This window comes from Rhea pennata, chromosome 3 (genome assembly GCF_028389875.1).
Source record: "Rhea pennata isolate bPtePen1 chromosome 3, bPtePen1.pri, whole genome shotgun sequence".
NCBI lineage: Eukaryota > Metazoa > Chordata > Aves > Rheiformes > Rheidae > Rhea > Rhea pennata.
The window spans coordinates 75,161,792-75,186,868 of record NC_084665.1 but is presented as its reverse complement, the minus strand read 5'-3'; the positions used below and the strand labels follow the sequence as shown (position 1 = coordinate 75,186,868).

General features: G+C 37.9%; 2 protein-coding genes across 3 annotated transcripts; one reads left to right on the top strand and one right to left on the bottom strand.

Annotated features, from left to right (window-relative positions):
• Positions 1-934: 934 nt before the first annotated feature.
• TRAPPC3L (trafficking protein particle complex subunit 3L) lies at positions 935-23,410 on the bottom strand. Its single transcript, XM_062573070.1, is given in 7 exon segments — positions 935-1,380; positions 2,454-2,639; positions 14,285-14,384; positions 17,301-17,398; positions 22,566-22,738; positions 22,741-22,795; positions 23,396-23,410. Coding segments are annotated over 7 exon segments (747 nt in total). The 3' UTR covers positions 935-1,260.
• Positions 3,039-8,274, top strand: CALHM5 (calcium homeostasis modulator family member 5). 2 transcript variants are annotated; one of them, XM_062570953.1, is made up of 3 exons: positions 3,262-3,311; positions 3,587-3,705; positions 6,439-8,274. In XM_062570953.1, exons 1-3 carry the CDS (start codon positions 3,299-3,301, stop codon positions 6,826-6,828), a joined length of 522 nt encoding a protein of 173 aa, XP_062426937.1. In that variant the 5' UTR covers positions 3,262-3,298; the 3' UTR covers positions 6,829-8,274. The 2 variants fall into 2 exon arrangements, with proteins under 2 accessions (XP_062426936.1, XP_062426937.1); XM_062570952.1 differs by having other exon boundaries at positions 3,039-3,705.
• Positions 23,411-25,077: the final 1,667 nt, after the last annotated feature.

The window sequence follows — 25,077 nt, the reverse complement described above, 5'->3', positions numbered from 1 at the left end:
AGAACAAAGCAGACTGAGGGAAAAACAGGGGAAGAGCTCAAAAAATCACAACAATAAAATCAAAGTTAAATCTAGGCTTGAATAAATTAAATCAGTAGTTTGTATTTTAATCTGAAAAGAGGGTTTTGGCTCCCAGAGAACGAAAAAGTTCAGCTGGTGTTGTGGTAGAGTAGTGTGCTAGGAATTGGGACCTGGGTTTTCATCCCAGCCCTAACAAGATTTTGTATGTTACACTGTGGAAAACATTAAATCTTACTCTGTAACTCAGGTCTGCAGGAGGCTGCTATTTGTCTACATCTCAGGTATGTTGTGAAGAATAAAATCCACTATTAAGTGGGAGATATTGAACGGCTGGTTGCAAAGGTCAGGTAGAAACACACACAATTACCCAGAAGTTGGTTGAACATCAATCTCTGAGTTTTTATTTCAGTTTGCTTAGGTGAATTACAGATCTGCAGTGACTACATATTAATTATGCCATGCGTCAAGTCAGTTTGGTCATGAGACCAATGCCCTTGAAGACAACATGGAAGTGAGAATTGCAAAAAGGTTTAAGTTTGAAGCAATACAAATATCACCACGGCCATCAGCGTGCTGCAGCCTGACGCAGGTACAGTGCTGGGAAAGGCATTCCAGCCAAACTGCATTTGGGACCAGAAAGGCCCATAATAAACCAGTTCCTGCCATCAGTGAAATTTCCTCTCTTTTTGGTATCAAAGGGAAGAGCCTATTCAGTGTAAAGGACAATGAACAACAAACCACAATTTGTCAAAAACGATACCTCATAGTGAGAATCTGCATTTAGGTCTGAATTTACTATTCCTAACTACGAACAGCCAGGGGGAAAAAAGCATCTCTTGGCAACAAAGCTTTGAAACATTAACAACAAACAAAGTGGGAAAAGACTAGTCACATTTTGCTGGAAAAAAAAAAAAAAAAAAAAAAAAAAAAAAAAAGTGGGCCTCTGAATGGATATTTTGGATCCAGCATGCACACAAGACTGAGGTAAAACTGCTATTGAGATCAAGATCATGGTTATGTGAGAAGGAAGTAAAAGGATGAGGCCATTTTGATCTTTCATAGTGATGTCTGTATCATGATAATGAAGATTTTTCCCCTCTACTTTGTGTTTGCTTTCTGACTCTCTTCCCCTTTCAAATTTATGAATGATTGCAGCTGATTCGTTTTTACCCTGTGTAACTTCTTCAGAAACAAAAAGAGCTAAATATCCCTTGGCAAGAATTCCTCTTGATATTTCTTTCAGTTATTTCTTTTGTGCTTTTTGTCTTCAGTCTTCTTTAAAAATGTAATTCCAATTTCTGTCACAGCATCACCCTTCAGCTTGTCTTGGAGGAAGGTAACTTCTGCTGCTAACTGGACCTAGAAAGAATCACGACTGATCAGTTAAGCAGAGAAATGTTCAGTTTTCTTCCCAATCTTTAGTATAACTAGTTTTTTTTTTTTCTCTCTCTCTCTCTCTCACCACAAGAGGGGTCTCTTTCTCAAGTTTCATAAGAAAGAGATTTCTATTCTTTTTCATGCCTTTCCAAGCCAAAATAATAAAGAGGAAGTTTACGTACACAATAGAAATTGCATAATACGTTAATCTTCCCCATTGTGTTTTGCTTTGCTCTGGGAATTTAAATTACATACTTGATGATTCTGTGATCACAAAATTTCACATGGTCATATACTGATGCTTATTAATATATTTGTTAATTAGTCTTATATAAGCTACTACAATTTTTCAATTGATTTTCATAAATAACACACAGCTTTAATTTTTCTGAAACATAGAAAATGTGACAAATTAGATTTTCAACGGCAGAAGCACAGTGAAATAACAAATACAGTCTTTCAGAAAATGGCACAGAGGCTCTACAACTCAGTCACTTTCAAATGATGAACTTCATGTATTCTTTTGTAAGAGCCTTCAGTTTAAGAATAAAATATAGAATGCCTTTTGATACACTTCTGATGCTTTGTTTTTTAAAATTATACTCACCCAAACTTTATTTTACTTTATTTCATGAGATGTTCCAATTATATTGCTGTAACTTAAGAATATTATTTATCTTCATACATTTGGAAAGGAATAGGGATGGCTATTATTGGTATGCCTACACTGCTAAATGAAATAGGATCAGGGAGCAGCAAGAAAAGTCCAGTATGGGACCCCTGGCTTTCCACATCCCTGTTTTGACCCATTGCACCTAGCTCCTGCATACAAATCAGCTACTGAAGGACTCAAGTTGAAACAGTGTGGATGTGAACCAATTTGTGCTTCTTTACCTTAGGAGCCATGATCAGTCAGTCCTTGTTTAGAAGCACACACTAAATCTGAGAGATTAAATACTACTAAGTTTCCTACTTTTATCTAGGCAAGAGGTTTTGCGTTCCTGTGCCTCTGTGTATTAACAAAGAGAGGAGAAAACAGACGTGCATTTTCTTACCATCTCCAAGGCACCTCGAATCACCCCACAGAGGAGGTTACAGTAGCAAAGTGATGCTCGCTCTGCAGGGAGCTCCTCCACAAAGTCCACTAATGGGTTCTTATCCAGGATTAAAGAGAACTCATTTCCCGCGGCACTGCTGCAGCTCACCCTGGGGGTGACCCCAAGGTACATCTTGAAAGCAACCTGCCAAAGGATGAAACTCCGTCACTTGAATCTATTGTGTGCTCTAAGTAGAGTCACACATCCCTGCAACTGCTAGCATTCATATCAGGTCCATTACTATATTGCTGGAGACTTTGGTCACAGATCAAGAACTCCTGCAACGGGTGAATGTGTGTTTTTACTCTTATTTGCAACTGCAGTCAAAAAAAAAAAAAAAAAAAAAAAAAAAAAAAAAAAAAAAGTTTGTCAAGCTGGCAAACTTACTTGCTAATCTGCGTTTCTGATCCTACTGATTAATTTTACCACGAATCTGTAGCAAATTTTACCACGACTCTGTAGCATCCGCTTTGCTAGTGAAAGGGTCCCATGTGGGTTTGTTCACGCAGACAGTGACATCACCACTCTATCTAGACGGCGCGGCGCTAAAGCAGACAGGCTAGCAGCAGACCATTTTTCATCTGAAGGGCTCTCCCTTTATCCACAACCACAGACTGCTACAACACAGACAAAAGGGTCTTGAGTTTTACTTCTTTAACGAATATCAGACATGGATGGTTTCCAAACAATCCTGAAATTCTTTGTGAAGCAGAAAACTGCTATTGGTTACAGCTTTATGGCTCTGCTGACAGTGGGAGGTGAACGTGTATTTTCTCTTGTTGCTTTCAGATGTCCCTGCAGTGATGAAAACTTCAGGTATGGTTTGGTATTTCTCTTCGCCCCAGCTTTTGTTTTGCTAGTTATTGGATATTTCTTGAATAGCAAGACATGGAAACTCTTTACGGGTTGCTGGGTGAATCCCAGAAAAATATTCCCAAAAGGGAATATTTGCCATTTCTTTTATGTCTTTGGATATATCACTTTAAATGCTCTGGTAGCCCCGGTAATGTGGCTCTCTGTGGCTTTGCTCAACGGGACTTTCTACGAATGTGCCATGAGTGGCTTGAAAAATCCTGCCTACTTACATGCAGTTTGTCACAACAAATCTGTCAAGTGCTTTGAAGAGCTACACAGGGTAGCCTGTGGCAAAAGCACCTTGTCCTTTCCAGAGAGTGAGGAACTCAAACTAACTCTTCAAGCACAGTCTCAGGTAAGAAAAATTACTTAAGATCATCATATCATTTCACCTACTGCTCTGATAAATCTGTGAGAGATCCTAACATCAGATGCTAAACTAACACCACTGCTTTCACTTAAAGTTTTGGCATGATGCAGCTCTGCAAAACAAAGTCTATAAATCTTTTAGCTCCATTTGAGCTGTGACATAGCCCTGAGAAGTCCCACTGAAGTCACGACCACGAAGACCTAGTCCTTACCTTACCATTTGGTATGGACCAAAACCTAAAACTTTCTTCTATAATGAATGGAAAGAAATTTAAAGTACTGTGTTCTTTGAGGAAGCTGAATTAAGAAATGACACCCCATTAAAGGAGCCTGTTCTATTTTTAAAAAGTTGACATCAACGAGATTTAAATTATCTTGGAGACAGGAATGAAATCTTAGGTCACTAACAGTGGGAGAATGTTAGAAAATCAGATTTGTGTCACACAGCTTCTATAAATTGTTTATGTTTGCATTCCTCTCATCTCACATCATGAACTTGCTGATATCACTACTCCATGAAATATTTTCCTTCTGCCTGGAGAAAAGAAGAACCACTAAGCTAAAACAATCAGAGTATGCAAAGCTGAGACCATATTACCTTTTCCTGTATTGCTGTGTTAGTTTTATTCATTGCCTTGTAATGTAAGAAAACTTAGAGACAAAAACATCAAAACAAGGGGAAAAAATGAAAATCTACAGAAATGATGGAAAGATAATTGCCAGGTAACAGCAGAAATAAAAAATAACCTGTGGAGCCAGTAAGTTTTGGTCAGACAACTGCATCCATCTGGAACTGTTTCCAGCCCAGAACTCAGTTTTGTTTTCAAGTTCTCATGCAAATAGTACAATGCTGAAAAGGCTGGAATGCAGACAAATTTAATGGAATGTTTTCAAAAGCAAATAATAGACAGTTCTTAAGACTTTAAGTTGTATGTATAGGAAACAATGAAAGAAAAGGGACTCAGCTGATAGCATGAGAATAGATAGACCCATTCTCCAAGCTGAAAGAAGGTGAAAAGGTGTTAAAAGGGACCTTTTTAACAGGTCCTTTTTAACAGGCTAATTTTTCATGAAGCCTCTCTGTTTCACAGATCTCTCTGAGGAAACTTTTCCTCAGCTAAAAATGGATTTTTATTGCTTTTTGTTGTGGTTGTGAAGGTTTCGCTTTGTTTTGTTTTGTTTTGTAAATCAGAGAAGTTCATGAGAGGCAGGTTCTAGCTCTCCACATTATCACCATTAAAATAGTGCATGGGACATCTATTCCATTTCATACAGGGCTCTGAAATCTAGAAAGTTTGTTCCACACTGGCCTGGCCAGGTTGTGCTCACATTTCTGCTCTCCTGTGGGAGAACATCCCACAGTAGGAATCCCAATCTCATTTTTCCACAACCTGAGACATTGAAAGTAGGTTTTTCCTTTAAAATATTCCTTAAAAAAGTTTTGTCAAATGCTGCAGTGGCTACAAAATAGTTGAGAGATGCAGAAAAAGTGTTATCTCAGGATAAAGAAGCCACTCTCTGAAACCACTGCAACTGTTCTTAATCAGTGTTTAAATGAATTGGGTTCTATTGCAATGCCAACTTTTCAATGCACACATTATTTCTTATTTCTTTTACCCTCTGCTTCCAGCATGCTTAAAGGCCTGGACAAGAGGAAGATCTTTATATAGTTTTGACATAACATTTATTTTCTACGATAAAAGGCTGATTCATCATTTCAAAAAAAAGTTAACAGGAATAGTTTAGAATTCAGTGAATTTTCTGGGAAACAAATGAGAGGAAGCTTTTTTTTTAGTTTAAAACAATCATTTATATTCTGTTAGCTAATTAGTGCTATAATAGCTTCTTTATTTTAATTAAAAAGAAATCTGAAAGCAACACATCTCAAAAATTAAAATATAGATTGACCTGGGCCAAAAGGTACTTACTTTTTTTATGGTTTTCTGGTTTGTCACAATTCTGAATTTTGTGTTTTAATCCTAATTCTTGATGGTTAATATTATTTAATGTTTTCAAGAAACTAGTAATTGTGACAGCTTATTCTCCTATCTACCCAGTTTTCCCTTTCTGTAACAAATAAGTGAGGAATTCAAACACACTACATATTAGATCATTATATTTTTGCAATAAATGCTCATCAATTATCCCCTCTAAAGTGTTGAAGCATTATTCCTGTTCTCGGGTCTAGTATAACACTGCTAAGTCATTATATTTTTTGATGGATCATTTAGACTTTTTGTAGATTTTTTCTTGTGAGAAATTATATACAGTCTGTAGATTTGAGATCATCTGTTTAGTTCCTGCCTCTGCCATTGACTTTGTTCTGATCAAGTCTCTCCAGCTTTTGTCATCCAAATTCTCTTAGTTATAAAATAGGGTCATTTAAAATTGAGGCTGTCTGTGTCTTTCTGTGCAGCCTTTAATATAAGCCAACTTTTCCCGAGAGTTTTACTTTCCACTGTAAAAAACAACCGGCTTTCCCTCTCCTTGGAAAAAGGTATCAAAATGAGCAATATTGAGAAGTCTTGATCCTGACTTTTTCTGTTTTCTCTTCGGTCCAGATGTAGAAGCCCCATTAATACTTATGCATTAAGTATTATTCACCTGTAGTAGGACTCCGAGAAGAGCAGCAGGCCCTCTGAACAAAGAGCTATCACTTTGTTGGATGGTCCGATTTTAAGTGGCATTTTCACTGGCTCTGTTTCTTTTGTTTTCCCAGATTTTAGGCTGGTGTGTGATAGTTACCACTGCTATTCTGTCCCTGCTAACTACATGCTGTGCCAGCTGCCAGTCAAAAGTCAGCCACCTCCAGCTGAAGTTCTGGAGGACATACATGGAGAAAGAGAAGGAGCAAATGGAGCAGATTTTCCAGCTGTACGCCACCAAGCTGAGTGAACGAAACCTGAAGAGCTTTTTTGAGAACACGGAACCAGAAGCTGTTCCCCTGCCAGCTTTTCAGGCGTGGGAAGATGCTTCCCAGCTCTACTCTTTCAATAGCAGTGAACAACATTATAGCACAATTCATAGGTTAGTTGAGCAAGGCCAGAAGGAAATCAGTGAGGAAAGAGAGACAGTGCTGGACTTTGTAGACAGAAAGGAAACACCATAAACCACATCAATTTTCAGCTTTTTTATAATATCCTGCTAATGTAGCTTATTTCTAGATGTTTTAGTCTCTCTGGTTCACAATAGTCTTTTTTCTTGTTCACTGCAATTACACATTTGCTCCAAAAAGTAGTCATGAAGGTATTTTTCTGCATCAGTGAGAACAGGCTAGTCCTCAATGCCATCAAAAGCTCATGTTCTGTGAGCACTGGCTCTGTATCAGGAACTGATCCAAACAGGACAGCAATGATAGTAAAAAGGGCTGAACAGTGACTTCTGAGAGACGGATTTAACAACTTCCTATGTAAAACAGATAGCGTGCCTGTTCCATGTAAATCAAGAGAGTATCATAAAGTAATATCATTTTAAAATGCATGTATATAATAACAGATGTGTGGCTTTTTGACAGTCCACAGGAAGTAAAAGTTTTGCTTTCAAGTCATTTCTTATCGCATAGCGTTGAGTACTGCAGTCACTCAAGGTAACCGTGTGCCTTTGGTCTCCTGTTGCACCTATAACGCCACGGATGGTCACATCAATCAGCCCTGGCTTTCTAGTCCCTGACATGTTCACACACAATAGTTACCTCAATTGACAGTCAGGTGCCATGTAATTTCTTGGAGTGGGCAAATCTTACAGTCTTATAGGGTATAAAGAACTTGAGATTCCCAAATGGTTTAACATTTCCACGATTTTGAAAAAAAAAAAAAAAAAAAAAAGTCATTTTAAAACATAATTAGAGTAGTTGTTAATGCTTTGTTGCAAAAAGCGAAAATGTATCGCTAATATTTTGCCTCCACAGACTAGTTAGTACTGGCTTATTCCCAGCTTTTCAGTGGGAGAAAGTATAAAGCTCTCATTTTTGGTGGATTTTGGACATTGGGTGCAGCCTGTAGAACTGCAGAATACTGTTTGTACTGGGCCTGCAGCCAACATAAGACAGAGAGGCTGGAAGGAAATTCCACATTTTAAAACAACAAAAAAAATTTTTTTTCAGCAGGCTGATTTTATTTTTCTTAATATCTTTGGAAAGTTAGAATGTGGCAAGAGGAATTAATAGGCAAGGCATGTGAGAGGTCTGCAGAATCAGAATTTCTGATAAATATATTTTATCCCTGAGCTTTGTTTTACCTCATGCACTTGGAATGTGGATCTCACATGGTGTGTCCAGAAACATTGTATAAATGGAAGATGAAGTTTCTGCCAAGCTTCTTTCCCAGGGGTGACTGGCAGGCTTTTATGCAGCATTTTACCTCTTGTCTCTCTGAGTCTGGAAAGAATCACTTTTCTGCACATCTCAAATCAGATCCTTATCAATGAATTAATGTAATCTATGCAGCTGTTCTGTTTTCATGGCTCATACTCACTGTGCTCAGTGGAAGGAAAAATTTGCCTTCATTTGCAGTCCATTTACTCATTTTCTTTTAATAAAATACAAGAACTAATTCCACTATCTGCTTAGAATTTTCTTTCTGTTTTGAAAAACGTGGTCTTTAAGCAGATGTTATATTAATGTATTTTATACCAGCTGCCTCACTTTGCAGCACACTTAAAATACATTATCTTTTTATGTCCAATTTTATCTGCTGCAGCTGAAAGCACAGAGGCAACACCGTCAAAATGCAAGTCACAACAGCAGGCATGTTTGACACCATTAAGTCAGATCTGCAGGTGGTCACGTAATCAGACAATTTCACTTTACTAAATACTCATGATAGCAAATGGGAAGCTCTGCTTACACAATGGATTATGCAATCTTTTGAAAGGATGCTGTGCAGAAAAGCCCTTTACATAATGGGTTTTCCAATCTCATTCAGAAAACTATTCATAACCCAATCTATTAGTGTAGCAACTTCCTGTTCAGTTTGACTTCTTCTGTTTATATATTTTCTCCTGACATTCATATAGTCAGTTTTCACCTACTAGAATGTCTATTAAAAGAATAAATTGCAATACTTGAATTATCCCTGTTACAGGGGAAAGTATCTATCAGTAGCTTCCCAGATGGATCTGCTGTCTGCAGGCCTGGATAGGTGGTAATGCCACCGCCATAGTTCCTCACTTGCTTACTAGTGTGTCTCTGCAGCTCGCTGAGATCCAAGCAGGCATTAGGAGCACTCTCATGTGGTTTGTGATACACATGTCGTACTATGAATGGCAAATGAAAATGGCCATCTTGTGACGGAAGCAGCTCTGGGTTATGCCAAGCTCCAGAGGCTGTACCTGCATTTTGTATTTTTGTTACAGTTGGCCAAAATACAGAAATAGGCTCCAAGCTGACCCTGGCAGCATCAGCCATTCAGATGAGATCACTTAAGAACTGCCATAGAAGATAAGGATCTTTATCACACGCAGTTTAAAGGGAAAGAACAAACTGGGTTCAAGTCTTCCAAAGAAGAATCAGATACACGTTTCGACCTTAGGGCTGCTGAAAGAAAAGGCACATTACTGCTCTGCAGCCCAGCAACCAGGTATGCATTTTTCTCCAGAGGCTCCTCTCCTGCTACAATTAGCTAAGCTCCAGGATAAATATCCCTTCCCATTTGTCTGCTCTTCTCTTTCTTCCTGACAGATGCCCCAACACCTACTGCCCAGACTCACCTCACCTCCCTGGCAGGGAAGAGGAAACACAACACCTAACAGGATTTTCCTCTCCCCACTGCCGGGGCTGCTCTCCACTTCCTAGAGCTCTCTGCACCCTTTCTTCCACACTGACAGCATGGAAAACCAAAGGAATAGTAGCAGACACAAAAAGAAGGACACTCAGTATTCTAATGGTCTGATCAGGAAAGGCAGGAAGTAAGTGGGCTGACGCAGGGATGAGGACAGGGAAGATCTGCCTATCTGAGTCTTGTCTTCACCGTGCTGCAAGGCTGGGACCCAGAGGTGAAAGCCTTCATGAGGGAGGAGGGCAGAGGGATCAGACCACAGGCTTTTGGCAATCTCTTCTATCCCAGGAGAAAACTCCGTTTTGTGCACTTGAGCAGTCAGAAACATCTGAAATGGAGTGTTTGGCAACCTGGCCTTCTCTGTCATTGCAGAAGGGCAATACCTCCTCTCTTCATCCTTACCCCCAAGTCACTCTTAGACCCTAGCAGAAGCTGCTGGGCACATAGACAGGTCCTCCGGCCCAGACCAGCATTGTGCCCACAGGCCCCATGGCACAACGCAGAGCTCGTTTCTGCTTGGCAGGCTGAAGGCATGGCCCTTTTGTGCCCCTTCTCCCCCCAGGTCTGGTTCCTACCTTGAATGGCAGCTGCCCTGCATTACGTTATGTGCAGTAATATCTGCCTGGCATGAGCCCAAGTCCCTCACCAGCCCTTCTTTCCAGGGCCTTGGTAGTCTAGCTATATTTTTTTTTTTTTTTGCCAAAATGCTTGTGATTTAATACAACTGCACACCACTCCAGGAAAACATTTACAAAAACAGACAAAATAAACCCCAGTTTGACCCTACGTTTTCAACTAGAATCAGATTTTGGCAAATTTCATTCTGTCCTTCAAGCAGCTATCACTAAACCTGGTTTATATCAATGTATTGTTGACGCTATCCAAAACAAAGTGAGAAGAAAAAAAAGACCAGCAGAATCAACATTTCCTCTTGGAAAATTTAGATTTTGCACTAACTCTGATATCCACTAAATATATCAATGCATAAATAAACCAGAAACCAACCAGAATCCAATTTCCTCATTTAAATACTCTTCTTCTACTGTACAGCCACTGCTCCGTCAAACTCCAAGTCTTTGTTACAAAAGCAATAACTAGTTAAACATGCTAACTGCCCCTCATGTGTTTTCAATTGAGTTTCGGCTGTATGTTCCCTTACAACTCTTTCCAAATTCTATTGTTAAAATTTCCGGAGTAAAAGCAAACTTGCATGGAAACTGCAAAATCAGTGGCTTGTATGTAGTGCCTTGAAGGACCAAATTAAGACAAAATTGGAAAACAGTTAAGTGAAAATTGAGAAAGAAAAGACTCAGAGGAGTAAGTAACTTAAGCGATTACATAAGTAAGTAATTTAACGAACAGTTCAGAAATGATTTTTTTAAAACAACTTTTAAAAGCTGCTTCACACAACTTCTCTAAGGGTAAAACAAAGGTCTTTTCTTATTTCTTTTTGTCTGCCAAAGAGAGAGAAGTAAAATGAATAACAAGTTTTGAAAGTGCATCCATAAATCTCTCTGTCTCATTTCTATCTATATGAAATGAAAAAGAAAAAAAAAGAAAAGAATACCTATTTAGACACTTCTACAGGTCTGCCTTCAAAATGACACCTATATGAAGCAAAAAAGCGCTACTATATTTTCAAAAATTATGACTGCAACTCTATGGGATTACATCTTGCATAACATCAACCAAGAAATCCATGCATAGGTAGGAATTAAAAATGTACCATTTGTGCTTTGTCAAGCCTCACCCTGCAGACCATCTTTCTTAGGTAGCAAGACTAAAATTCACTAACGTTTTAATAGTGCTTAAATATAGTCTAGAACGATTGAAAAAGTTAGGAAGCCACTAGCTACTCAGTTCTGTATATACTACCATGGATTTTTCCTTTTCTTTTGCTTTCCAAAGGAACGCAGGTTCCCAGTTATATTTACAGGATGTTTGGCTTTAACTACTTTAACTGCTTAACTGCTTTAATTATTTTAACCTTTAAACTGACTTTACTCTCTACATTCACCCTTTAACAGATTTGTACCTAAGAAGAGTTAAGTATTCAAGCACTTTCTGCTTGCTGATAACCCTCCTAGCAAGCAGTTAAACAGTTCATCTAAAAAGTTGTGTAATTTTGAGCCAACAACTTTAACAGTGTATTTGCAGTTACTTGCTGGGTCATTTTATATATGGGTTTTTTGGTATCTGGCTCTGAAAAATGTGCTTAAAGACTACTTCAAAATTGTTTTGTAAAAGAAGTTTATAAATACTTTGCATATCACATTTTGCCCCCAAAAGGTTATACTGCTGCTACAGTATTCCTCTTAGTTTGCTAAAAATAGTCTACTCAAGGGACTGCATGCTTTAAAGGGTGTTCCAATCTTTCCAAATAATATTACTTCTCTCAAAAAATGTCTTTTTGAAGCACCCTTTTCCTTGCTTCCATGCTTCCACGGTTAACTTCTCACTGAATTTTGTTGTTGAACCTTCTCTATCGAGAATAGCAGTCCAGCTGTACTGCAGGATTGGTAAATAAGAAAACTGTGAGGATGCAGCTCTAGACCCAGCAAAACAGATACGTTTATAAAAACCCAGAGAAAACAAAGAACATATATTACCTGGAAAAGATGAATATAAAATGAACCAAAATGTGATTTTCATGCCTGATATCATTTCAAATGAGACAGTCTATTTTAACACAGTGATTGAAACACTGTTTGTCTTATATTTTCCATTTAGCTGTTCTCAGAATCTCAAATGGATCCTCTGCCCTGTCTTAGCTTCTTTAGAAGCCTTGCTACACATCACACTGATCCTGAGATACGTCACTCAGATTCAGAGACTGATCTGACATGCTTTATTTTAGGAATAATTTAGTTTTCACTCTTTCATGAGTTAATGGGTTCTGATTTGTTAATGTCACCTGCTCTGCTTTGAAACTCTGGCAAATTGTGGTATATATGTACATTTTGTGCTTGTGCATGTGCAGTGATTTAGTTTACAGCCTTATCAGCAATAGTTGATGAAAAGAGGTCCTTTCTCTAGTTCTATGACAGCTATCAGTTTCCCTATGACACAAATTTTTGAATGATAGCATCCGTTCTTCCATTTCAGTCAGATGTAACTTAGGAATTTCTGATACAGTTATCGTGAGCAGAGTCACACATTACCTGGTAACATTCATGTGCAATTTGCACTAGGATACATCTGTGCTACTAGCATATCACTAAGTTAATACACTAACCCAGTGTTTCCCTGTTGTGTAGTTAGTGGTTAAACATAATGTTTGCTTTTAGCTGCTGCTACTGGTAATTCTAAGCAATCAAAAAGCATGCCAGGCATACTTTTGTCTCCCAAAATGAGCAAATGGAAATGAATCTCCATTCAATTAAGGAAGAACTGATGCCCAGATCTCCACTTAGAGCAAATGACCGCTTAGCAAGTGGTTCTTTCTCCTAAAGTATGGTTAATTTTTGTCATCAGGAAAGGCCAGACACAGCTGACAACCAGCTTACCAGCTGAAGATCATTAAGGATAAAAGGGGTCATTCACAGCAGTCTGGGTATCAGAAATTCTGGGCTAACTGAATAGCTCTGAAGTATCATCTCCTTTACAGTGGAGCAGCAGTCTAAAGGGACTGGACACCCTGTAGACTTCTGTAACTACTTCTCTGGGAGGTCTGGTTTGCCCCAGGGGCAAAAATACATCTTTAAAAGCCTCCATATTGCCACTGAGCTTCCTCCTAGATCTTTACTGTCTGACTGTAGTGCAAAAGACCGTTCAGAAACAGATAATTTTCCACCAATGGCAGTGGAGAAGCATCCACATTGATTTTATCATTTTGATTTGTGGGTAGTGAGGATAATTTTGCTCTCACTTTCTTTTCTTAAAATTCCTCTCCTCTTCCATGGAGTCTTGCTTCCACACAAAATCCTGCAGCTTCTTCCTAACATTTTCCTTTTTAAGGTTAAATGTCGGTGAGAATTCAGAGGGCAGGAGTAAGAACATCAAAATTTTAGACTACAATAGGCAGTTAAGGCTTATGTTTTTTGGAGAGAAAAATCAAGGGAATGTTTGATTTTGAAGTCCGTTGATCATGGATCATTTTCTGTTGTTTGCCTCTGGCAGGAGTAGAAGAAAACAACTTAATCTGAAGCAAACAAAAAGAAAGTTTTTTACTCTTCTAACGGTAAAACATCTAACAGGCTACTAGGAAAGACTGTGAATTCTCTTTCACAGAAGAATTTTAAGATCAAGTTAGCAACTGACATTAAAATTATGTTAGGTCAGGGTTTAGCAGCCTCTCATCGGTTGTATCTCACTTTGAGTTTTTGTCCTCAACTCTTGTGTAAAAATAATACTCATGCAAACAAAGTCTGCTGTTCTGGTGACCATTTGTCTGCTGTTTGTCTGGTGACAAACTTACCACTGCAGGTTTAATAGACCTTATGCAAAATTTTTGACTTACTAAACATCACATTTTTTGTGCCCTGTTGAATGTTTTCCTTTCTAGCCTGGTATTTACCAATTATGCTACAGAGGCAGAAAGTGATGTCTCCTCTCTATAGCCATGCATCTGTGTGCTGTTAGTTGATGTAAAGTTATAGATATGAAAAAAGGCCATATTTAATGCAGTGGAAGTATGTGTGTGACTGTGGAGAACAGTTATTTTTGAAAGGCAATTACAATATAGCAGGAGATGTAGATTACAGAGTTTTGGAGCAAACTGATAAAATAAAGGGGGGAAAAGCTGAGACCACTGAAGGTGAGCAACCTCTAGAGAATATAAATCTCACTTACCTGTGCAATCATGTCTGCAGTTTCAGAATAACTGCGGCATTTTTTCACAGCTGAACGAGCTAAAAAATCTTCAATCAGCCTTATGCCAATGTCATACCCCCTAAAGGAAAACCAAAGAAAGTTAACATTTAGAATGGGGTATTTCTTCCTGCCTGTTGTCTCCCTAATCTGCTTCTTATGCTTTCTCAGCGAAACAGCTGCATGTTCCTGAATAAATAACTTCAAGGACGTTAGATTTCACTAGACTTGATTCTTATTTCTACCACATTTTGCAGTACAGGTAACCTGCTCTTCATGTAGTCATGTAAGAAATTGTACTTCTTTAAATTCTTCCTACTTAGCAAACATGATGTGAATGTTGATTATATATACTTTATCTATACATACATATATCTATATAGAGATATCTAAATATTAGATATTTTATATATAACATATATAATACATAAATATTATATAAATGAAGGCCAATTCATACTGTTTTATCACTAAAAGACTTAGCATAGGATTTTCTCCAATCCTAAGTGACTCTAGAGAGTTCATCTCATGCTGCCTCTAAAAAGGTGAATGAAAACAACTGTCCCTTCAAGTCACAGCATTCACCTCTGGGGTTGGCATGAAGTTTATCTAATCCTTGGCATCCTCACTGCAGAGCGCTAGTGCAAAGGAAACCCGTAGGAAATGGACTCACAGCTGGTCCCTGGTCCCTTTCACTTTATCCTCTTACCGATTTACTTTTTTTTTTTGACTCTTCCTCCACATTTTCCTCTTTGTCTTCTTTCTCTCTAACCTTTTCTCTCCCTTCACCTACTAATTTCAGAAAGAATCCAAAGGTTGCTAGTTAATATACAGTTTGTATTTTGCATTTAAAACAATACATTTTCTGAGAAATGAATGGACAATAAAAAAGATGAAAGCTAATGAAATTTTTCATAAAACTAATATTCATTGCTCACTCTCACACACTGACGTAGGTTAATAAATAAAAAGTGTAAACAATAGAAATGCTTATATTAAGGCAAACATTTTTTGAAAAAGGAAAAGTTTGAGATTGACACAAATGTAATGAAAGAATTTGAACCAATTCAGAAATGTTTTTATGGAATTTTTCATTTCCATCTAAGTGGATACTCTTAATCTCTGATTGTCAGATATCTTACATCCTCTGCAAAGCAGTCAATGGAAAGTTTCTCACTGATTTTGTTTTATATTTGATGACAAGAAGACAAAAAGTGATTGATGTCTAATGTGATGACAAGACAAAATGTGTTTCTGGCAGAGTGAGGTTCAAAATAACAGTGTATAATGCACCAGAAAACTATGAAATATTTATTTATTGCCTAAATATCAATATCAATAATGTCAGTAAATATATTCTAAGCAGTTAGCAACATATGTATTATTGATGTACCACACAGTATTTAGATCCTTTTTAATTTTTAGGCCTCAGATTTGCAAAGCCAAATGAATAATAGACTGAAAAGCAGCTATCTGGCAAGTATACAGTGGGGAAAAAAAATCTTCTCTCTACAGGTTATATATGTATGTACAAATATAGAGACAGCTCAGAATACTGTTCCCATCTGTCACAGGACTGATCTACAGAGCCAGTTCCCCAAGCCGGGCTGTTTTCATCTTCACAGAAGCAAGGTTGAAGTCATAGTACTCTAATGAAACTTATTTCATCACATCATCTTCTTTATCAAGAGAAAAGCAAGCAGAAATAACTTAAAGTGTTATAGAAATAGCTATAACAATAATACGAGGCACAAAAATTGTCTCCACATCTCTCAAAACTACTTTTTCCTAATTTCTGCCATAGTACCAGAAATAAACCCATATTTTTGGAAATGTATCATTTTTATCAGAGCTGAATGAGGGATTAATATCAAGTAACTACTTGAGGGATGTTGCCAATTTTCAATTTGTGAATAAATCACTTTTCTTTTTCCAAAATCAATGATTTTTTTTTCTAACTTCCACCAATAGGTTCTGAATTGTAGCTTATTTGCCATTTGTTATTCTAGCTTAGCTTTCAGTCTAATAGCAGAGTGTCTACTCTGTTCAGTGTGATTATTGTACATCACTTGGTATGTCTGACTTTCCTGAAAGTATGAACTCTCTCACTAAGCAGTTTGAAATTAGCTTCTGTCTGATTTTGTATGATACTATTTTTATATTGATAATACCTAGGAATCTCAGTCAGAATCACGTGATCCTATACACACAGGATCTTCCCTTTCCAAAGAGTTTGTCTGTATAAAAATCAGTTCTTAACTGATCATCCCTGCTGTTTCACTCTCTGCTGTATGCTATTTTTAAAGCTGAGAGGCCAGGGGGCTCCTAATCCAGGGGAAAAGTGAGCCACTGCCATAGGACAATTCAGAGTACCCAAGTCAGACTCCTGAATTACGCCCTCAGGGAAGGCTATTGACTACAGTGGGGCTCCCTTTGACTTGGCCACCTAAACCAAACCCCTAACATCTGATATTGTGACCACCAGCTAGCTGTCCAAGTCGCAAAAACACTATGAGGGGAAGCACCGGGAAGGAAGGCCACAAGGAAAGTGGACACCCAAGTGTGTATTAGCTAGAAAACACCCATGAGAAATAAAAAGTTTGAACAGTTTTAAATACTATAGAGATGAAGAAATAGAAAAGGAAAGTTGATATGGAAACTGAAAAAAGATGCATGGACATAGGAGATAGAATTTAAAATTTTATATTATTAATTAGCTTAACAAAGGATCAACAAGGAACAACTGTCAGCTATCAGAACAGTCCCCACACTCTTCTTAGGAGAATTGAAAAGTTAATTGCTGATTTCCTTTATTCATAAATAAATGTTACTCCCGTTGACAGAATATTGAATATTATTCTCATATTTTGTGCAGTCCTAAATAAAGTTCTGGAACTCAAAAAATAACAGACATAAAGCTGAAAGAGAATATGCAGTTGGATAAACAGCATTATGGGTGAAATTGAATGTTGTAATGCTGAGTAAATATAATACTTACATTCTGTCTAAACAGGTGTTGACATCTTCATCTTTTTCATAGTCCTTACACAGCTGTGCTACCAAAGCACCATAAGTGAGCACAAAAAGTTCTCTGCTCTGCCAGATAAAGGTGGAAATTGAGAATGAAACAAACTAGGATCAAACTCTTACCACACTTCTAAGCTGCTACTGTATTAAAAACAAATAAAAATACCTTTTACATTAATAAGAGATTTTTGTCCATGGACTTGTAACCACTGAAATCTTTAGTTCAAGTCTGACAGAACCTAATTTCATCATCACTTGAGTCTCTGTGCAGAGATTTTGCTTGTATGAAATACAATTTGCCATCATACAGCTACTTCAATCAGACAAATTTTGCAGTCCTATAACAATGCGTATGAATGCTGGATTGAAAAATGCCATCAAATGACTTTCTAGACCAATGGCAAGCATTTAGCTATGGGAAGAGTAACTGAGGTAATGAGCTATCAGTCCTTTTATAAGTTGAAAAATGTACACGGATAAATTCCAGTTGCTTCAAAAAGATATATGTGATTTGATTCAAATCATTAGCTGTTTCCCCCCAAAATACAAAGTAGACATAAAAAAATTAGTTCAGAACAGTAAAAAAAATTTACTATCATTCAGTGTAAGTGTGAAGAATAACACAGCAAGGAAAGCAGAAAAGAATCAATCCCATTAACATTTCTGTTTCTTTACAAATCTTTACAAATAACATGTCACTATCTATACAAACTCTCCAAATGCCTAGACAGTCTCATTGTGACATTATTTCCACTACATCTAAGTAAGCAAAAGTACACCTATTGCTAGTGTAGCCTGCTTTTAAAATGTCATTTCCTGTCAACCAACAGAAGGTAAATGTTTATTCATCCTGACATGAGTTGATTACTTAGATTTGGAAATACTAGTTTTTTTCAGAGGATTTATCTACACTGGGAAATGTGGTCACAATTAGCTAACATCATAATTAACATAACCTCAACTCATCCTTAGTGTAGATTCATTTTTCCTCCTTTCATTTAGTAAACAAGTCCATCTTCCCAGTGTAGGCTCAGGTATTCTTTGCTGACTGAGATTTATGGCCATCACTTGCTCACGGAGTATCTCTGCAGGCAGGTACAGCTAGCAGGGAGATGCTGACTGGTAAGTTAGCCTAAGTGATTAAACAGTGTCATCAAAACTGTAGTTTGTTTCCAACATGCTGCTGGACCTCGCTAACAGCCAAAGTTAACTAGAGCATTTATATCAACTGCTGCATCACTGGATTGCTGAACGTGGGACTGCCAGGAAACTGTGACGAACAGCTAGAGGAGAGCTGTTCCCCTACTGCCAATGGTCAAGCAGTAATCTTGACTGATGTGACTGAGAAGATCTGAGGAATGCAAAGAACTGCCCAGGCCTATCTGAATGTTTAGGATCTTGTGCAATATAACAAATACAATGCTTCAGAGTCTATTAGAAGAACGAGATGATTTTTCCCTAAGGGAATGATTCTAGTGTGTGTGTGTATACATATAGATAGATAGATAGATAGATGTTTGTGTGTGTGTGTGCGTACAATATATATTGTATATATGTTTATATTTAAGGAAAATATTTACTTCTGAAACTCTTAGCTACAAAACTGTAACACAGATATTTGCTGTATACCATGTGATGTGCAGAGACAGAGGATGAAATTGTAGGTAAATGCCAGTCCTACAATATAAAAAGAAGTATAGGGGGAAAATGACATGGGTACATGCAATTCCTTCTATGTCTTTTAATAAACAGTCAAAAGAAACACAATGTGATGCTATGAAATGTAAATGCAATTTAAAAAGAAATGTAAACCACGTTGGCAGGAATGATTTTCACAGTCCAGTCCAATGCAACACTTGCCCCCTGAAACCTAGACATCTAGGTCCAACATGGTCATCTAAGACAACGTCTATCAACAAAGAAGAAAGGAAGTGGCTGCAGAGGGTAATCAAGCCTATCAGACCAGCATCTGGTTTATGTGCCTCCTTGCAATGTCCTTCTCCTTTACTCGTAGTGAGAGAATAAGCAACAAAAAGCAGACTCCAAAAATTAAAGTAGCTAATATTAAATGGAATGAATCCCACACTTGGTCTGAATAACTAAACAAGACCGGCTAAACCTCATTTAGGTGCTTTTTAAACCATTCTTAAAAGATATTGCTTGAGTTGGTTAATGCAGAAGTTGTGGCTGGTACAGCTGCACTACATGAGTGAGACTGAAGGGATGGTAAAGATCACAGCTGCCTGCCCTGAGAGCAGGGTCGCATGGTGCTCTGTAGCACTGACAGCAATGGAAGAAGTCAAAGTCTCTTTACAGATCTCTTCACAAGTACCAGTCTGGGATCCTTAGCTGTTCACCAAGATGGAGGAAAGTCTTCTTTTCTCCCCCTGGGACAGGATCCTGCTTTATCACCTCCATAGCACTGCAGAATTGCCTGTCTTTAGTAGGAGTAGCAGTTAGCCCTAAAGGGATGGAGTATTTTGGCTCTCATTAAACTTCTTGGACACAAATTCAAGAAAATGAAACTTGCTTGTGGCAGGTGGGTAAATCAGAGGTCTTTTTTCAGTTTAGAATCTGTGGAAAACAATAATGGTAAACACCAATGATAGCAATAGAACAAATCACACAGGAAAGGAAAGAAGGACTTGGTAGAAAGACCTCCTCCTGCTCATTGCATCAAAGGTTTGGAATTTAAGAAATGCTCCCCTTTCAACAGGACACTATTAAATATGTTAACTAATTTAAGACCATTTCCTAAACTCTCCTTGGTGATAATTCCTATTTACAATAATATTGCACACTTGCCAAATTTTAGTTAACAAGATTTTGATGCAGTAAATTGATTTCACACAGGTTCTATTTTGTTTCAGTCGCAACAAAAAATACAATGGCGTAATAAGGCAAATGCCTTAGAGAAACCTAAGCATACTATATCAACATAATTATATTTATCAGTCACTCTTGCAATCCAATAAAAAATTAATTTATTTGACAAAATGTTATCCCCATAAACTCATGTGGATTGACATAAATTATAATACTTTTTTTTTTTTTTAATGTGGACACCTTTGTCCACTTTCCCCTTTTCAGGTATTGGCATAATATTAATTGACTTAAAGCCTCCTGGGAAATCTCCACTGCTCAAGCTGCTACCAAAAAGCTGCTACCAAAATTCTTACATCTGACAGGTGTAGGAATCCTGGTCTGGAGAACTCACAGTCCTGGCTGACCCTTGGCAAACACTGTGGCTAGGTGGGAGCATGAGTAGAAAAAGGACTGAACAGGCAGGGCATCCTGGGACAGACTGCTCCTGGTGAGGTACAAAGTGCACCCACCCTCTCCTGTTCCCAATGATGAGCACAGCATGTCCTATCCATCACATTCAGCAAGCTGTGCTTACTATCTCTGCCTCTGTCACTTTGTCACTTGAGCTTCCCACTGCCCTCTCCTCCAGCAGCCCGTATCACTCATCATTCACCCTCATGCTGCCTTCTGACCTGGATCATCATGAACGTAAGCTTAAAGTTGAGTTTCCATAGAACTGAAGCTTAGCTGATCACTTTAACCTTCTGTAAGGCCTTTTCTCACAGCTACTGACTTCACCAGACAGTTTCAGCCATACTTCATGGGAGCATACATATATCAACAGTCATATGTACTAATGAAGTCAGTGGCTGCATAGATGAGAGGACAGATGTTATAGCTGACCCACTAAGAAGGTGATGTAGGAGATGCAGAAGAGAATTGAAGATATAATGGGGAAAACAAATGGATAAACAGGATGTCATGTTGGCAAGTGATACAGAGTCCTCTGTGCAACTGCAGAATAGGATAGGCAGGAAGGGTGAGACTGCCCACATTGCGGTGGAGGCGTAAGACTGTGGGATGCTGTGATCTTGGTTAAGAGAGTGTATACAGTCTGAGGCCATAGTTACTTGTAAAAGAGTTTCATGAATCCTGCTGTTTGTTGAACTAACTATACCAGTGGACAGATTTATACCAAACTGACTTGTTATCCAGACCTCTGCATAACAGAGCAGGCTAGACAAACTGTGTTTGTTGATGAGAAAACTCTTAGTTTTAGAAATAAACAGCGAATGTCCTAAGCTATTGTGACACATAGTGCTCACTGAAAGAAACTCTGAAGTGCAAAGGAATGGCATCACATCCAAATGAGGTGACTCACTTCATGTTTCAAACCAGAATAAATCATCCACCTTTCTGGAAAAAGACGTTCACTTGTAAGATTAAAATGTCACAGGTTCCATGAGAAAAGGTAAAAGGTCAAATGTTCTTTGAATAGGATTTTACTATCTGAATTTGTCATATTTCAGATACCACAGCTAGAGAACAAGAAGGAGAATAAATGATAACTTTAACGGTACAAAATAAACTTTTTTATGATCATGCAGTTTAAGAAGTCCTCTTGGGAAATTCTTGTATACAGTGTATCTAGAACAACTACTAAAATTTTAGGAGAATATTAACATGAAGAAAAAGAAGAAAGTTTCGGTCCACATAACTTCTACTTGATATAATTCTCTGCTATGAGATCAATGGTCAAAGCCAACCTCCACAAATGACAGTTAAAGTTTACCACTGTTTCTCCAAGAATCAGATTTTGCCCTTAAAAGCCAGATTTATGATCCTGTGAAAGTGCACTGTGTAACATTAGAAGAATGAAGAAGCACCTCTGCTCATGCAACACAAACCCCCAGACAAGATATGGTGTGCTATCTTTGAGGCACACAGTGAGTACCCGGTATGCTGCAGCTGAACCATCTAATCCTGTAATTGCTCATGTTCTAGCAATGTGGTTGGCACAGCTTCATTTCCCCAAACCAGGAGCACAGTTCTGGCCTCACGATTCACGCTGAGAGCAGGACTACCTGAATATCATTTCATATCATCATCAAGGTAGCTAGAGAGATATCAAGGTTCCTAGAGCATATCTTAGTATTACTGCTCAGAATCTGACAGACTCCAGCTCCTATGGATAGTCTTCTTTTATGCACAGTTTTAAAACTGGCAGCTTGTTGGCAGCTCACTGTACCTATAAAGGTTGCCCTCCCTCTCATACTGAGAGAGTCATCCCCAGAATTTCTTAGTGAACTCTGGTTGCTTTCTATACTCTCAAGCTATTTTGAAATCATGACTGTATAAAACACATTAATTCAGTAACAGCTGATTCTAATTCCATGCATAATTTTAATTGCAAGTTATTAAAAGGTCTTACTATTTTGTGATTGTCTTGCTTTCTTCCTGGTGGTCGTGACATCTTGCTTTTGTAATGCTTGAAGCACTTGATTGGCCGTTTATATCTTTTCTTTCTCCAACAGTATGTTCTTCTCTCAGTTACTTTATTTCCTCCTTCCCTTCTCCAAAGTTTTCTCCTTTCTTCTCCTCTGCCTTTGCAGGAGATGTATTTGCTGCATTCTGTAATGCTGCTGATGCTCCTCCTACTCTCTACGTGCACTAAGCCCTTTGGAAGGAATTTGACTGGCAGCAGATTTGCCACCGAACATAACAGAAATAACTGCTCCATCCATAAGAATGGATTTTAATCAAATATACAGCAAACAGACACAGGAAGTCAAATTATGCAGCCCCAAGAGATCTGCAAGCCTTATACTTTAAGGGACAACAAATACACTTGATCGGTTGTGTCAGGCTTCGGCATTTGGAGAGTTAACAAAAGCTCCTTCACTGAAGAATAAAAACACAATTACAAGATATTGATGCAGCAGGTAATCAAAAAAAATATATCAACTTCAATTTTAAGGAGCTGCCAGCTGTGATAGATTTAGGTTGGTGAGTGGAAGCTACCTAGGTGTACAGGTCACAAGGCACTGCTATCACCATGTTTCTGGGAGTGCAAAGCTGGCAGGAAGATCTAGACTGTTCAAATTCCCAAAGGAATAAACTGTGTTCCTGCTACCACTGCCAGCTTTTGCAAATGGCACTTCCATTACTGATGTCTCTAATAGATCTTACATCATTGTTAAAACGATATAACCACTGCTTGTAAACATTGCTGCTACAAGCATCCAGGAAAGTTCAGATTACTTTTTCCAACTTCATTTTACATAAATTTGGCCTATTCTCTTAGCTTAGATTTGGCACAAATTTAGATCGTGGTTACTAGTAAATTTAGAAATGAATCAGGTAGCTCTCATTCCCTATAGGACCATCTCCACATACATTCCTATTTCATCCTCTGAAGAGAGGAAGAAGAATGTGGCCTCATCCGAATGCCACACTGTTACTAGATTTAAATTCATTATTAGAGTTAGTGTTAAGGTAAAATTGTAGCTAAATCATACTCCACACAAACAGAAAAGAGTAGATGCCCTTCATCTGGAATAAGGGGCATTAATTTACTTACAAAATACAGTAGTTTAAAGTTATGACACAAGACAACAACAAAAAAAAGAGAAATAAAAGGATTTGGGCCTTCCGCTGTGCAAAAGAGGCATCCTAACAGGTTTTATTTTACTTAAAATGACCTGGTATTGACAACTATACATAATAAGCTCTGCCATCTTTTTCTAGGCACTTTTCTGGCCCTGTAAAATCTGACTGCCTTCTATAAGTGAAGCTATTGTAGACACACACCATATCTAAATTTAAATAAATTACAAATTCAGTCATTAAAATTCTCCAGATAATTACTCACATTTGTAAATCAAGTCTGAGAGGGATTTGTTTCTCAGATTGTCTAAAGCTAGCCACAAGCACCAAACACATCTCTTATCGCAGGAGACATTCTATACTCTAGAAAAAAAAAAAAGGTACTGCATTATGTTTTAAAAAAAACAGCTCTAAAAGATTATCAGTAGCATAATTTATCTGCAGTGAAACTATCACAAAACACTTAAGGCTATCCATAAATGAGTACAGTTTTATTTATTCAGTTCTGAATATAGGGATTAATGACTTCAATCTGCATTATTAATATTACAATCATGAAGGAACATTGTGGACCAGAAGGCAAAATATGTAGTAAGAACACACCCATTTGGTTTGGAAAATACATATGTGCATATGTATATATCTATATATGTATATGTACGTAAATTCACAAATATAATGTGCTACATTTGATATTACGTACTATGTCTTTGCAAGGTTTGCACATGCTAGAGAAAATAAAACAGCAATGGTATGTCTGAATAAACTGGAAATTAAACGTTTCCAGTGAGGGATACAAGATGACAGTGGATTGAATCCATTTCTTAAGGAACAAAAGGAAATCACCTTCATAATTTTAACTGTTGCCTGACTTGCAGCCTCAGAAAAAGGGCAGAGGCGAGTACAGACTTTGTAGCCATTCTGAACTTTAATGTGGATTTCTCAGAGTAAATCTAAGGTAATTTGAATAGGGCACTGTGAGGAAACTCTCACTGCCCTGCTCCTTCCTTCCTGTCATGCTTGTCAGGATTTTAGTCTTCAGCCTCAAGAACTGTTGGTCTGGCACACTGCTTGAGCATCAGCCTAGAGCAGTTCTCTCCCTTCCCACAGAACTGAAAATAAATACAAGCAAAACATCTCTCTAGTTAAAAAGCATGCAAAATGATGTGCACCAGCACTCTGTCTCTTATAGGAGATTGATTATTATGGGAATGCTGAAACCTGTAGAGCTAAGGATATGATCATTTCAGTATCCCACTTTCTAAGGATTCGCACAAATATGAATATTCCAGAGCACAGTGCAATATAAAGGCTGCTAGTACATTTAGTGCCAAATA